Source organism: Aspergillus tubingensis, assembly GCF_013340325.1.
Source record: "Aspergillus tubingensis WU-2223L DNA, scaffold_6, whole genome shotgun sequence".
Classification (NCBI taxonomy): Eukaryota; Fungi; Ascomycota; class Eurotiomycetes; order Eurotiales; family Aspergillaceae; genus Aspergillus; species Aspergillus tubingensis.
Genome location: NW_023336280.1, coordinates 3,271,919 through 3,286,756, shown reverse-complemented (window position 1 = coordinate 3,286,756; position 14,838 = coordinate 3,271,919). Strand labels below are relative to the sequence as shown.

Sequence of the window (14,838 nt, the reverse complement as noted above, 5' to 3'; positions counted from 1 at the left end):
TACAGAACATCAACATGGCGGATGGTTGTCAGCACAGCCTCGTCATGTGAAACAGCCCGAACCCACTGCCCAAATTGGCAATAGTTCTGGTATCATGCCCTACTAAAGGCATGTATGGCTTTCAACATAAACTTTTCTACACTACATCGAGCTGCAGGAGGCAAACAATTATTCCTCCTGTCCTAGAGATCGGATCTGCTTCCCGTACTATATTATATTAGCCGACATGCAATATGATCGCTCAGCACGATCTGCAGAACCCGATCTAGAAGTCTCCTTGCATGTAGAATTGCCCGAATGAGCTACCGACCAGAACTAGTATCTAATAATATGCAGCGATCTGAATGATCAACACCAGACTTCATTGCGGTGACGGTCGACTACAATAGACTAGTTGCCTTACTCGATAGCTCCCTGGCTATATAAATGGGATCATACTTCCAGCTCTTGATCATTATTCTCTACACTCTACACTCAGATTACTTTCAATTCCAACATACAACCACCAAAAGCCAACCAACCAATATCCCTGACCACCATGAAGTTCTCTGTTCTTTTCACAGCCCTCTTTGCAGCCCTCGTCACAGCTGAACATGTGAAAGGCGGTGGCAAAGTGTCTGCACATGGAAAGCGCCAGGTAAGTAACTAAGCTGTATACATCATTGCCTTCATTCACAAAGAAGGGATACTAACTTCATAACTAAACTAGGATCTTGAAACGTGCCCCACCACTGACGCCCGCGATTGCTGTTCCGCTTGCTGGGGTGCTTCTCAGTACACTCATATTGACATCCCGGAGTGCTGCGGCAAGTGTGGCTGCTAAGGGATCACTAGAGATAATTTGCTTGGGGGACTGGCAACCATGTATTTCATAAAATACGCTGTCTTGTGCTCCGAGAATTAGCAGTGATCTACCCATTTGTACCTGTTTCATCATGTCTTGGCTTAGGTTTTCCCTACTGGTGAAGGTTTCCCTATGCTGTTATGCGAATGCAAAGGCTTGATCAATATTGAATCCATGACTTTTTCTTTTGGTAACTAAAATATAGTCGTAAATTGTGCCTGACAATAATGTGTCTTCTGAGGAGTGAAGTCGTGTTTACTTTTTTTGTAGACATCGTCCATGCCAGTCTGTAATCACCTTACCTTTTCCAAGACGGACTGACTATGGGGAGATAGTAATGACTTATTTGAATGTAAAAGACCATTAACGAACAAATCATTGGGTACAATCTGATACCCCGAAATTAGCAATTAATACTGATAACAAACATTATTGAGAGTCGCTGCATTATCCAATCGTTCATAAACTAGACTCCAGTAATAGGCCTCAACGTATCCCGGTATCCCCAGAGGTATCATAAATCATGTCGTCACACAAAGCATTATCAAAAGTCCCTGCTCTGAACCCACAGACAGTGTCCACTTTATTCCCTACGATCTGGGTCAATACCTTGATCCCGGAGCTTCTTCTTGTCCACCCCCTTCATCGTCACGTCTACAAAATTCTTGGGGATCGGTAGGGACTCCCTAAGTTGATCAGTGGATTTCCTACATCAGAGAGGCAATGACGACTTACCGAAGGAATTTGATCCTCAAGTTCCTCGCACGATCCTTTATCTGCACCTGGTTCCGATTTTCGAATCGGGCTTCTCCCTCCCTTTCAGGCTGTATCGTGTTCTCGTCTTCGATCTTCGTCCACGAAACACCGTGCTCTTCGATCAAACGTATCAACCGGCGATCTTCGGCATCTGTCCAGCCTCTGGTTCTCCGCTTAGGTACCGGTGGTGGCATCGACTGGCGGTTCTCTGCCTGCGGCGAAGGGGCCTGCGTACGAACCGGGGAACCAGCAGCTTCCTGCGACCTGGACCGATGTCGAACCTGGGCCTCGTCCCCGGCTCCTTCATGGCCACTGTCTACCCTTGCGCGCTTGCTTTGTCGCGCCTGCGCGGGCTTTTCGGCACGCCGGCGTTCCGTAGCCACCTCACGGTCATCGGTATCATATTCCTCTTCGCTCTCAGAGACAGTCTCGGTTTCACGTCTGCGTTTGGGGGGCCGTCCACGAGGTCTCCGTTCCGCACTTCTCGGTCCCGACGTCTGGCTGACCGGAGAAACGCGCACTGCGTTTTCTTGGCGGTCGATAAACGCAGGTCGTGAGCTATTAGAAGCTTCTGGAGTGGCCCGCGACCGAGAATTCGCCATGTTCCAGACATCCCTGCTTGAGGGGAGCGAAAGGTGGTTTTCCATTCTAGGAGGCGCCAATGTAGACGCAGGCTCCCTGCGGGGTCTTGGGACGGACCGATTCATCGGAGGACTATGGGACCTCTCCGGATGGTTCTCGGTATGCTGACTTATATCAAGTGGTTCGTCGCATACGAAAAGTTCGGTGTCTTCGGCCGTTGTGTGTTCATCGTTCAGCCGGGTGTCTTCATGTGTCTCATCGCCATCATTCAGCTGCGTATCCTCATAAGCCTCAGTGTCATCGTTAACCTGCGTTTCATCATTTACGAGCGTGCGAGAAGCGTCAAAGGTAGTCTGGACCTCATTGGGCGGTGCTGGGTCCGTTGACCTCTGGCGAGGTGGGATTGCAGACACAGTCTGTCGCCTGTCGGCTGCAGGCTGATCTGCCACTTCAGAGGCATTGGGTACGACTGAGTCAGATTGTCGGCGAGAGGTTGACGCATCAATTGACTGACGAAGCTCTTGCCTTCGTTGACCCATCCGGGCGATAGCGTCTCGGTTATTGAAGGGGCTTTCCTCGGTTAGCCCATGGACAAAGGGTGAATTCTGAGGATACTCACTATTTGCGAAACTTCTTCTGAGGCCTGGTCTCAGAGGGCTCTTCTGTTACAGCAGAAGGCAAAACATCGCGGGCGACCGAAGCGACTCTGGGCGCGCTTCTCTCTGGTTCAATGATCTCTGGGACTGTGTGAAACGGGTTCTGGGCAGACATGGGTGTTGCAACCTTTTGTGCATTTGTAGAAGCGGTCGCAGGAGGCCTTGCTTGCGACGAAGGCTGCGAGACCTGTGGCGTACCTGAAGTAGTAGCAGACCTTCGTGCTGTATTCTCAGCCGTCGCTAGACGATTGGAAAAGCGCCCACTGGGCGTGGACAACGCCGGAGTGCCGCTGATACTTTGACGTGACTTTGCAATGGTGTAAAAGCTCTCATGCATGTCTATGGAGCTCATTTGGCCTTTCAAGTCATTGTTCACCTCGTCACACCTCTTGCGAATCCATCGGGCGGCCTGCATGACGAACTTCTGCCAGCGGTAGTCACCCTTGAGTGCTTCGATAGTACCGTCGACTTCCAGAACGACTCGCATATCGTCATAACGGCTTTCAACGTCACTCCGATATTTCGATGGAAGTTCCCCTCGGGCATCAGTGAACCTCTCCAGATTGAAGCCGCGAAACCGACGCTCCGCATCGCTGGGTGCGTCCTTGGGCGCGTCCAAGAAGAAGCCAGTTGTCAGTATCTCAACTGGGTCAAAGTCATCATCATTCTGATGTGCCTCAAGCTGCATTATCAAGTACTGTGTGCGAATCTCTAGAGCCAGCTCCCAAGTCTCCTTCTCCAGATAGCTCTCATCAACAGATTTCTGAGCACCCCTTTCCACCAGATTAGCCATGAAAGGCGACGGAAACTCATCATGGATGGTGGAAATTGCCTGCTCTGGAGAGGACTCAGTACCAGGTGTAGCCAGGAGCATTCGCAACGCAAAACGAGCACAATTGGCTTTGTAGAGAACCGGCTTCGAGTAGTCTTCAAGCCCACTGACTTCCACAATGTACTCCACATCAAGATAAGTGAGAGGGCTCTTTTGACCAAAGTACTTCGCTTCATGGTTCAAGTTAGTCACAGACCGCTGCAGCCGTCTGCTCTGAGTGCCAGCAGGATCCCTCAGCTGCTTCGCCCTGCTCATGATGCTGACGGGATCTGCCGACCCAGGAACGAGGAAATCAAGTACATTGGCAGCTGCACGCTCCAAGTCCGGCAGTGCCTCAACCATAATATCCACATCCAAATCATGATCCGGTTCTGAGGGCAGAATAGTTGTACCGGAGATGTTGTGTTCATCTTCCGGAGTCTCAGGAATGACCTGGTTCCCATACTGGGGGCCGGTCTTCTGAGCCGACCTTTGCGGTGATTCTTCAACCACAACATCTAAGCCTGCACCAAGAACAATGAGAGGCGCCCCAAAGAACCACTAACAGTACTAAGAAAGAGACTCACCCTTCCCGCTCACTGGCTCCTTACTTTGGGTGCCCCACCTTCTCCGACCAGCACCTGCCGACGGCTCGCCATCATCACCACCACTACCACGAGGAGCCTGTTGAGTTCGAAGTTCCTCTAACTCTCGACTCTGACTTCTGGTGACACGTCTCCGCATAGGACTCCCCGTCCAGACCCCTTGGCCTTTAGACAAACCAGTCGAGGATTGTGCGACCTCTCGTGACTGAACCAGCCGCGCCATTCTGCCACCACAACAAACGCGTCCGAGAAGAATGGAAGGCGGTCAGCCGTCCGAGCACGTGAAATCGCGGAGCTATATACTCCAGAAGGTCTCCTATCGATGCTAGAAGCCTCAAATTGATGCAAATTGGTGATTACAACTGTGGTTTTGATGCCGCGGTGATGTTGTCGATGGCTGGGACAGCGTAGAGTACGGAAAAGGACACTGGTGGTGTGTTGGGGTACTAGCGGTGAAACCCTTGGGGTAAGTTGCTTACTAAGTGCTTAATAAGATGGTGCACTAGGCCCAGGTAGGAAGGCGGTATTAAGAAACCCTTAAACCCTACATAAACCCTAACCAAAACCCTAGAAACCCTACAGTTTACCATGTATTATCAGACCATGAATTAGAGGACCATTTCGACTACCACCACTATTAATGGATCCTTACTATCGAAGAAATGATTGTTAAAAGGACATGAACCTGTGGATATCAGACCTCAGTCCATGTGACTGATATGTACGCACGTACGTCCGCTTTCAACTGCCATTAGGGTTTAAGAATAGAGAATGACCTACATACATAATAGCTTAGCCCGCAAAGCCACTGGGCCGAATCTATGACTGATGTTCATTCTGCAAAGGTGCTAGGCCGGTCATTGAATATGGATCTTCAACTTCTCATGAACATGTGCTAGTGCGCTCATTGTACTCAAGGGTCTATTACAAACTACTAGGCATGTTTGGTAGAATGAAAAGGATGAAGCTGTGGTGCAGAGGATAGTTAAAATGGTTTTTGATGGGCAGTCGTGTTGTTTGGTTTTGCTCAGACTTTGGATGTATTCTTTGTCTTTTGACGCGGTACCAATATTGGCCTGATAGACTGGACGGGTATATGCTTGGATTGAGTGTAACTGATTACATGGATTGTTGGAGTTGATTGCGCTCACTGTGCAGCACATGCTAGTTGCCCTACTGAGGTTAGTCCGAGGAACAAAAGTACTTGACCAGGATAGTCGCATCGATACACTACAAAATACGCATCACTGTGAATGATAAATCTAATTATACTGCATCAAGAATTTTATTAAAACATCGCTAAGGCGCGAATATTACAAGCACCATATCGCATAATCTATACTGAAGAGAACCACCCGATATGTGAGACACAAGCGGGAGCAAATGAAGGTCTAATAGATGGCTTCAACCAAGTAGATGACACCAAAGACCAAGAATGCCGTGGCACCGCCCAGCGTTACTGTGACACGTTAGCAACAGCCGTGAAACTAGAAAGGAGGAGTACGTACCGACGCGCATGCTGACCTTGCCAGCAATAGCACTGCCGCCAATAACGGCGGCCGCAGTGCAAAGTCCGTGTCCGGAGATAGCACCGATGGTCACCCACCAGTAATCTTGACCGGCAGCCATAGCAATAGTTGCAATCTGACTGCGGTCACCCCACTCACCCAGGAAGGTCATAACGAAAGTCTGAACCCAGGCGGGACTGAGAAGGAGCGAGAAAAGGTTGTTCATTCCGACAAGAACATCATTCCAGCGGTTACCAGAGGGAGAGGAAGCACGAGAGGACGACGATGAAACACTCTCGGGAGGTGAGGGAAGACGGTTGCCGGAGGAGCGAGACTTGCGACGACCGACGCGGCCAGCCTCCAACGAGTGGGGAGTCACGGACGAGCGGCGACGGTTCATACGCAGCTGCTCCTGCTCCTTTTCTTCCAGCTCCATTTCAACCTCCTTCATCTCCTCTCCAACACCCTCGTCGGGCGACATTTCGCGACCTTCCTTGAGCATCTTCAAACCGAACACGAAGAACAGAACGGCAGCCAACAATTTCGTCAGAGACTTGGGAATCAGAGTAGGTACTGCGTGTCCTAGGACAGCGGAGAGAACAGTCATGAAGATGAGGGCGCTGAAAGCGGCGGAGAAGACGAGCAGACGCGGATGACGCATAGCCATGAGCGCGGCAACCAGGAAAGTCTTGTCACCAATTTCAGATACGATGATCATGGTGAAGGAGAACAACAACGAGTGGAATGCAGTTCCCTCCTCCAGCGGCTCGCCAGGCTTGTTGCCCGAGGAGCCATGCTTATCGAGACCGAGAGGGCTATCTTTGACCGTGGCCGGGGACTTGGGAGGTGGGATGTCGTGGGGCTTTTCTGGCAAATCTGCGGGTTTCTGAAATACATCAGCAAGCGTCATCTAACCTCATGATAAAGGTCTCAAATACCTCCAATTTTCCGAGGGTTGAGTCGGTGCTCGATCCCTTGGTGTCCTTGACATCGGCATCCTGACCCGCCACTGGCAGCTTTTGCTGCTCACTGTGCGGCAACGGAGGAGCCTCCTTCGGACTGCCCGGCGTCTTTTCATTGTTGTATGGTTCCCTCAGCTTCTCAGACACCCCACCTTCTGTCCCACGAGTACCCTCCTTGGGGCCCGTCCGATGAGGATCATCCATCACGCCGTCGTTGGAGTAGGGAATTGGGTTGCCATCAGGGCCCAATTGTTCCGCTTTAGGATCGGACTTTGCCTTTTCCTCCGACAAGGTGGTAGAGCCCGTCTTCTTGCGATCCCGCTCTGCACTTGTTTCCACCCAGGGACCCGCATGTGGCCGACCATCCTTGCCGTCGATCGGGGCGTCCAGCGTCCCTTTGGCGGGCTTGGGTGCGGCGGCGGCATCTATTTCGACGGCATTTGGAGTCGAAGCTTCGCGCTCTGCGAGAAGAGCGTCTTTTGCACCGTTGTTGGCCGAGCTCGGATCCGTGAGCGCGACCGAAAGCGCAGGAAGGAGGAAGAGGAGAAGCGACGAAGAGTGAATCTTCATGGTGTAGGGCTATTATCGTCACAGTTGGATCAATTGCAAAGAGATTAAAACGTAGTGTAGATGATACAAGCAGTAGTCCACATGAACGGATAAGAAAAGGCCGTAAATCAAGGATTGACGAGAAAGTTTGGTTCCAGGTACGTCGATCGGTGTAAATCAAGCCACGACAGCGATCCGAGCGGACTCAAGACACGCGATCGGGAACAATGGCGAGACGAGAAACGAAGCGCGGAGTCAACGAAGTGGACTGGTCATATGAAGCAAACAAGTAGAATACATGCAAGAAGGGAAAGGAGCGAAGCCGATAAGCGGTCGTCGAGGGTGGCAGGAAGCAGGAATCTGGGAGGTTTCTTTTCCGGCCGCAAAGGGGCAATGCCGCCTCCACATCACGTGGTGCCCGCTTGCGGTGGTCTGGTTCCTTCCCCATTTACTATTAGTTAGTAGTAATAATCCCTCCTCCACTCCTTGGCCAGCCATCGTCTGGCTTGCAACTGGCTGCAATCAATGCAACAATTTCTTGTTTCAGCTGTCTCATGATGTACACAATTTGGGGTAATTCTGGGGTCTAGCTGAGCCTGCTTGCACTGTATTTTAGTAGTCTCACAGCTGAATGCTGACCCCTCAACCCAATCGGGCGTGGTTGAATTTAGATGACTGGCGGGCCGCCGACTAACTAGTACTTAAACTAACTATTAATATCCCCCCTCTTTGATAGTTGTGCCTGGCTGCCTCCCCATCTACATCTCTCCGGGCGCTGCACACTTATTAGTACCACCCACGAAACACTTGGCCTGGGATCTATCTACGTACTCAGCTTCCAGTGCAATCAAGTGCGTACTTGATGAAATGAGGATCTTAATATCATTATCCTACCGAATGTGAATCATGGCAGATGTTCTTATCGCTGCTGTGCAACACCAATAGGCCATTCACTAGACAATGCATTCAGTGTTATCAGCCTTCTCTCACTACAAACTCATCGTATATGAAATTTTCACTATGGCACGTCCCTGTCACCGCTCATGACGTCAGCCTCATCTTTGTTGACTCTCCTGGGTATCGACTTCGAAGATGTCGGACTCAACAACAATCAACAACACGCTCGCCAGCCCAATCGGGTCCCTTGCCTCCAGTCCCGGCAGCACCCTTGCTTCCCAATCCGACTCTCCTCGAGCGCGGCTGAGCGCCAGCAGTGGCTTTGGCTTCGCCTCCGCCTCCGCCTGGTTTGAGATCTATCAGAATGAGCCTGAGAAAGCTCCGGCCACGCAGTTGCTGAGTATTAGCGATAATCCCGATCATCTCGAAATTGATACCTCCAGCCTTGAGGAGCACAGCCACTTCAGTGACGACAGCACCGACAGCATGGAAGACTACGATATCGTCAGTGGAGCGAGCTCCCCAAGCTCCCTGTCCTTCCAAATCGTTGAGCCAGAACGCGAAAAGCTCTACCCGATCGCCATCACCGTTTTCGTGGGAAGTCCACGTGCTCAGAAAGATCGACCCGTCCATCTCAGCTGCATTGTACTCACATCCGATTGGCGCCAGGACTTTTTCCCGAACTCATGCAAAAACAAAGCCGACAAGGCAGTGAAATGCAAAGACATCATAAAGTACAACGAGCAGTGCCTTCCTCAGATCGCCAAATTTGCCTGTGCAATTTGCTCTGAGCCGACTCCCGCCCGCAAATTCGTGCACCAGCCCATTATGTTCACACGGACTAGCAAATCCGGACTGGAGGATGGACCCCGACGCCGGCTGATCATGCGATTGGGACAGCTTGTTCATAGTCGGTGGAGGTTCCCTGATATGAATGCCACGCTTGGTGGATCAGCGGAAGCTCAGGTCTTTGAGGTTGCCATTCCGGTGTGCAAGAGGTCAGGCTGCGGCATAGCAGGTCGGACGTCTGCCCACCAACTCATCCGGGCCATTGTGTCGTCCAATGCGGACTTGGATCCCTCAGCGCTGGACCTCGACATAGTTATTCCATTGGCTGATTTAGGAACCGGTATAGGAGATTGGACACCAGACAGAGCAGAGATTTTGGTGACGAAGCTCGGGCCGGACTGTGTGCCTCTGGAGGTACGCAGCCATGTCGAAGCATGATGGCTGGTCGGGTCAGGAGTTTGGTTATGATCTACGACTTCAACGCGGTAGAGAGACGGCGTATGAGCAAGATGGAGGCGTCACAGAGAAATATCTTATCATGAAATTATGACTTGGGAAATATTGGTGGATTTACGAATGACGAACGGCCGGAAATGAAAGACGCGACAGATAGAAGTCGATCTAGAACAGACCGAAAAACGGAATTTCATGCCCATCAATTCCGCAGTAGACAGTACCCACCGTAGCCTGCCAAGTAGGAATACGTACTCCCGACCTAGACTCCAGCATCCAATGTATCAAGTATGGCCTGACTCGGCAACCCACCCACACGTCCACGTAGACTACGTACATCAGATAAGCCCGATCTCAGGCAACCACCAACCAGACCATACCCACATCCTTCAAATTAAGCATACACAACACTACTAGAAAGCTAGACCATTCGACAAAGGATCTGTCATCCGCCCCAATAATACACCGATCGTACGAAATCTACGGTAAAACCCACTGCCACCGCGGCAAATCATCCCTTAATCTACCACCCGCAGTGTGAGTGGATCCCCACCTCAAACAAGCTTAAGTATTAGACTAGACTAGCCACCGTGAGACGAAACACCAGAACACTTCTAGACCGGGAGATGGGCTCCACCCCCTGTTTGAGATGAAGTGATGGACGTATAATGCGGTTGTTATATAGGTGGATGGGGGTGAATATATAAAGTAGGAAAGTTCCTGATCGGTCACCACCAAACAAAAAGCTTATACAAGAAGCAAAGAAGAAGAGAATAAAAATCATGCAGACCAAATCCCTCCTCACCATCCTCCTCAGCGCCGCTCTGGCTGCTGCTACCGTTGACCCCGCCAGCTCTAACACGAAGGGAAAGTGTCCGGGTACTTATAACTGCTCTGGTGTGTATCCTGTCCTATCCTATCCATATTCCATGATAATATTACCTACCCCCTACAAGCATAAGAAACAATGATGCTAATAATGATACTAAAACTATAGCCGCCAAAACCTCCACCGCCATCCAGGCAGCTGAGTGCTCCCACAACACTCGTACTTCCGGTACGTCCACACCTCAGTCCCTAAAGATAGAATAATGTACTGATAAATGCAATGTAGGAACCCAAACCTTCGCCGTCTTCGTCACCGACCACGAATACGACTCCTCCTACGGCGCTCCCTACGGTACCTGCAGCGCGTACACTTGCACCGCGCCGACGGATAGCGAGATGACGGATGATGATGATGATTGCTGGACGTTCTTCTGGAAGTAAGCCTTTCTACACTTCCTTTTCCATCGTGTGGTATGTTTCATGATAGGTAAATGCTAATTGATTGTTCTCTAGCGACAACGGCGAGTCCTCCGGCGTTGGAACCGGATGCATTCGCAGCCCTGACGACGGAACTTGTGGATGTGAGGACTCTGATGGAACTTTTGTTTATGGGGGAACGGATTGCTCTTAGTTAACTTCCTGGGATAACTTACTGAGTGTTGGGTAGAAGGGATGCTACTGGGTAGTATGTATATTGATTTGCAGGTTCTGAATCATTGCATTATTTAATTACTAGTAGTATATCCCGGAAGTGATAAATCGCATAATAGCATAACAGGTACAGTACATGATCATAGCATCCGTATCCTTAACATAAACATGCCAAAAACGGCACCTGTTCTACTCCAACCACGCACTCTCAAGTCACAATTATGTCCTCCCCGACCCATCCAACTCCGACGGCCCCCTAACCATCGCCTCATACATCACCTGGCCCTGTCCGTGTCCCTGCCCATGCGGCCCCTGATAAATTCCTCCCCCAACCTGCTGCTGCATCTGCATATGCTGAGGCGACTGCTGCCCATTCCACCCCCACATCCCCTGCCCCAACGGCGGCGACAACCCCGACCCAACAGTCGCACCACTAAACTCACTCTGCGGCACCAATGCACTTCCCCCATCCATCTCACTCTTCCTCTGCCCTCCACCACCACCACCGGCAGCAGAATTACCACCCCCCTTCCCCGTACTCTGCCCCGGACTCAACAGCGCCGCCCACCTCGCGGTCCGCTCATGTCTTCCATCCTGACTGGACATCCACTGCCGATAGACGCGATTTCTTCCGAGGAGGAAGAACAACGCGCCGAGAATGGCGATGAAGGCCACGGAGCCGATGACGATGCCGACGATGGCGCCGGTGCTGAGCGCTGGTGAGCTTGTGGAGGGGGTGTTGGAGGGGGATGAGGTTGAGGTTGAGGTGGATGTCGGGGCGATGGTGCCTTCGGCGGGGATGGATTGACCCGGGACAAGCATGTAGGGGTAGGTCTTTGCGCGGTTGTATTGCGATTCGAAGGTCATGGTGGAGTTCTGAAGGGTTAGCTTCGATGAGAGAGGGGAAGGGGAGGGGGAGGAAGTACTGGGTTTATGACGCCGACCATGCCGTTGCCGATGCAGGAGTCTATGGCGGTGCAGTAGAAGAATGTGGGCTGGTGGTTGTTAGTGATGCTTTGGATGGATTAGGGTGGGTGGATGGGGCGATGTACCTCAGTGTCGTTGACAACTAAGGACCAGGTTGGGGGCTATGTTATGGGATTAGTATGAGGACGAGGCTGATATGAAGACTATGGGAGTAGTCATACCGGTCCAACCAACTGTCCATCCTCCTCATTGAAACTATTGAATATTCCCGAGTAGAAGATCTCTCCGCTGGCAGGCACACAAGGCGCAAGATAGTCTGCTTTCACGACGGAGTGATTTCTCGGATAGAACTCGAAGACGATAACATCGCCGACCGCAGCGGAGACATTATGAGGCGAGTATTGATGGGGATCTTCCTTTGAGCCGACCTGAACAGTATGGGTTGCTATCGCGGTGGTTGTGGTGGATGTTGCTCTGGTGGTGGAAGTGGTTGAGATGTCGGTCGTGCTGCTGTGAGATTGGGCTGATGCAGTAGTAGCGAGCAGCATCGCCACGAGGGCGAGCAGATGGGCTGCCATTAATATGGATAGCATTTCATCAGGTATGTGCGCGATATACTTAAGATTCAAGACGGGGAAGTCGTTCCGAAGGACAGGCAAAAAAGGTCGACGGGCGGCCACAAAGAAAGCGAGAAAAAAAGACGGTTGCCCCTGGATGAGATAACAAAGAAACTACGATGAGATGGCCGGAAAAGATGATGCATAGGCAGATGCCCGAATGCGCAGAAGAGGGGCTGAGGATTATTTTTCCTCCTACGAGATGCATGGATCATGGATGGACAGCCTCTTCCCAACTCACACCTCGTGTTCCCGCATCCATCAGCCCGTAGCGCTGACTGGTTAGGGCTGGACACGATGATCTTGGCAGCAGCGGCCTGTCCTGTCATCAGGCGGGATGGATTTGTGTGTAGCTTCAATATGTTTTACATTCATTTGACAGGTCTCGGAGGTAAGAATAGGGGTCTCTGTAGTATCTGTATCTAGACTGACGTGCTGTTTGACACTTGGATCAATGTGCGTCGGTATGTGGTCAACGGCGGATTGCCAGCGTCTTTTACTCGTAAAATCAAATGCAACAATTGGCATCCATCCTCGTCGCAGCTGTCCTCCGCTGTCGGAACCTTAACCGTTGCGACTCTTCCACCAGAAGTGGTGGTTATGTTCAGATCGGCTACGTTCCCCTCCGTGCTCGCGTTATCCGTGGACGGCTCCAGATACTGGAACCATTCGAAGGACAGACCATCTCCATCGGGATCATATGTCTCTCCCGCATCCAAGGTGATTCTCGCCCCCACGGACGCATTGACAGTGACAGGATGCAACCCGCCCGCCCCGTTTACAACCACCACCGGGTGATGGTTCCATGTCTTGTTCGTCTCCGAAGCAGACAACGTCCACTGCATGCGTGCCGCAAAGTCATTCTGGTATGCCTCTCTCCAACGCCAGATTGTCGCTTTGTTGGAGGTGAAAGTTTCGTTGTTCATGCCGATGACCTGGTCCTCCGTGTCGCTGTAGTGATTGTCCCAGTCACATGTTTCACACACTGGCGCGTACCGTCCGCCCCAACTGCCATAGTTCGGGTGTTCGGGATCACCCAGGCCGTTCTGGATCATATACAGCAGCGTAGGGCTATCTCCCTCCATGATATATTCGAAGTCGGGATACTTGGCTCCGAGTGGTCCGATCCGGATGTTCTTCTTCAGCCATTCGTGCGTCACATACGACGAATCTGGGCCGCCTTTATCGAAATCATAGTTGATCTCGCCTGAGATCCCCGACCAGGCAGCCACTCCATACTGATTAAAGGCGTGCATGGAGTTTATAAAGTGGATTTCTGGCCAGTTGTTGCGGATCCAAGCCCCAGTGTCGTCTTGATCGGAGATGGTGTAGACCCATAGGTTTGAGCGGAATGATGCTGCCTCAGAGGGAGAATATGTGAGAGATATGTTCAGGAGAGCCTGTGCAAGGACGTTGTCGCCGCCCCAAGACAAGACCCAAAGGGGCTGACCAGAGGTCGTGTTGGTGAGACTTTTGATGAGGAGTTCAGCGCCGGGGCTATAGGTGTTGTTGTCCTTGAGAGCCTCCATGCCATATACCTTCATTGGGTTAGTGATGGTCAATGTCTGTGGTGCAGGCTGGACATACCGGAAGACCATGAGACACAATCCCTCTCATGTATTCTGCCGAAGGATACGGCGAATCCTCGGGAGCATGTTTATTCAGGTTATCTACCACCTTCGCGTAGGCATCAATGGTCTCCAGCATCAAGTCCGGGCGTACTTGGTCCTTCAGCCATGTGGAAGTGACGGCCACAAGCCCTTCATTTTGGAACTGGTTACTGTAGACGAGATAGCGAACAAGAGACTCGGAGTCATCTGGTTCATTGGCAATATCCGACAAAATAAAGATGCGCGGCTTGGTCGGATAGGAGAGAAGGGATCCGTTCGAGCTGGCTCGGCCATGAGGGAGAGCCAGAGTCAGCCCTGCGCCGAGGAGCGGTAGACACCCAAGAAACCTCATTTTGAGGATGAATGTGACTGAAGAGAGACTTGTCCAATCTTACTCACAACAGCTGGAACGACAGACATATTTATACCCTTTGCTGGACGCAAACGACTTGTTTGTCCCCGGTGGAAATTCGGATGATGGTCATGATGCAATGCCGCGATGACACCCGACAAGAGCCATATTGACTACTGATCGGCATGCGGGGATGCGGATGCCTGCATTGTGGGGTAATAGTCACCGAAGAACCCTCCTCAGACATCACAAATGGAGATGCTGGACGAGAATCGCTGAAGAATATCCACTCCACCTCCCGCTTTGGCGTGGTTAAGCATTCCGCTTTCAGTCAGTCGTGGCTCGAACTTCCCGATCGGGAATACCTGAGGTGCTCCTCCACAAATTTATCCTGAATAGCCGGTTTGCCTGGATTTCGCGAGTCAACTATTGAACGATTCT

General features: G+C 51.3%; 7 protein-coding genes across 7 annotated transcripts; 3 read left to right on the top strand and 4 right to left on the bottom strand.

Moving 5' to 3' along the window:
• Positions 1-538: 538 nt before the first annotated feature.
• Positions 539-823, top strand: AtWU_04861 (uncharacterized protein; the record flags this gene model as incomplete). Its single annotated transcript, XM_035499972.1, has 2 exons — positions 539-637; positions 710-823. The coding sequence occupies 2 exons, from the start codon at positions 539-541 to the stop codon at positions 821-823; spliced, it is 213 nt and encodes a 70-aa protein (XP_035355865.1).
• Positions 824-1,427: 604 nt separating this feature from the next.
• On the bottom strand, positions 1,428-4,477 carry AtWU_04860 (telomere repeat binding factor family protein; the record flags this gene model as incomplete). The annotated part of the gene is made up of 4 exons (XM_035499971.1): positions 1,428-1,530; positions 1,580-2,752; positions 2,802-4,173; positions 4,237-4,477. The coding sequence occupies 4 exons, from the start codon at positions 4,475-4,477 to the stop codon at positions 1,428-1,430; spliced, it is 2,889 nt and encodes a 962-aa protein (XP_035355864.1).
• A 1,168-nt stretch (positions 4,478-5,645) lies between these two features.
• AtWU_04859 (TMEM165/GDT1 family protein) lies at positions 5,646-7,294 on the bottom strand (the record flags this gene model as incomplete). Its single annotated transcript, XM_035499970.1, has 3 exons — positions 5,646-5,713; positions 5,763-6,648; positions 6,701-7,294. 3 exons carry the CDS (start codon positions 7,292-7,294, stop codon positions 5,646-5,648), a joined length of 1,548 nt encoding a protein of 515 aa, XP_035355863.1.
• A 1,071-nt stretch (positions 7,295-8,365) lies between these two features.
• AtWU_04858 (uncharacterized protein) lies at positions 8,366-9,397 on the top strand (the record flags this gene model as incomplete). Its single annotated transcript, XM_035499969.1, has 1 exon — positions 8,366-9,397. The coding sequence occupies one exon, from the start codon at positions 8,366-8,368 to the stop codon at positions 9,395-9,397; it is 1,032 nt and encodes a 343-aa protein (XP_035355862.1).
• A 797-nt stretch (positions 9,398-10,194) lies between these two features.
• Positions 10,195-10,871, top strand: AtWU_04857 (uncharacterized protein; the record flags this gene model as incomplete). Its single annotated transcript, XM_035499968.1, has 4 exons — positions 10,195-10,309; positions 10,410-10,469; positions 10,527-10,677; positions 10,754-10,871. 4 exons carry the CDS (start codon positions 10,195-10,197, stop codon positions 10,869-10,871), a joined length of 444 nt encoding a protein of 147 aa, XP_035355861.1.
• Positions 10,872-11,110: 239 nt separating this feature from the next.
• AtWU_04856 (extracellular serine-rich protein) lies at positions 11,111-12,396 on the bottom strand (the record flags this gene model as incomplete). The annotated part of the gene is made up of 4 exons (XM_035499967.1): positions 11,111-11,767; positions 11,818-11,886; positions 11,944-11,979; positions 12,040-12,396. The coding sequence occupies 4 exons, from the start codon at positions 12,394-12,396 to the stop codon at positions 11,111-11,113; spliced, it is 1,119 nt and encodes a 372-aa protein (XP_035355860.1).
• Positions 12,397-12,857: 461 nt separating this feature from the next.
• Positions 12,858-14,397, bottom strand: AtWU_04855 (DUF1593-domain-containing protein; the record flags this gene model as incomplete). The annotated part of the gene is made up of 2 exons (XM_035499966.1): positions 12,858-13,973; positions 14,023-14,397. 2 exons carry the CDS (start codon positions 14,395-14,397, stop codon positions 12,858-12,860), a joined length of 1,491 nt encoding a protein of 496 aa, XP_035355859.1.
• Between the last annotated feature and the right edge of the window lie 441 nt (positions 14,398-14,838).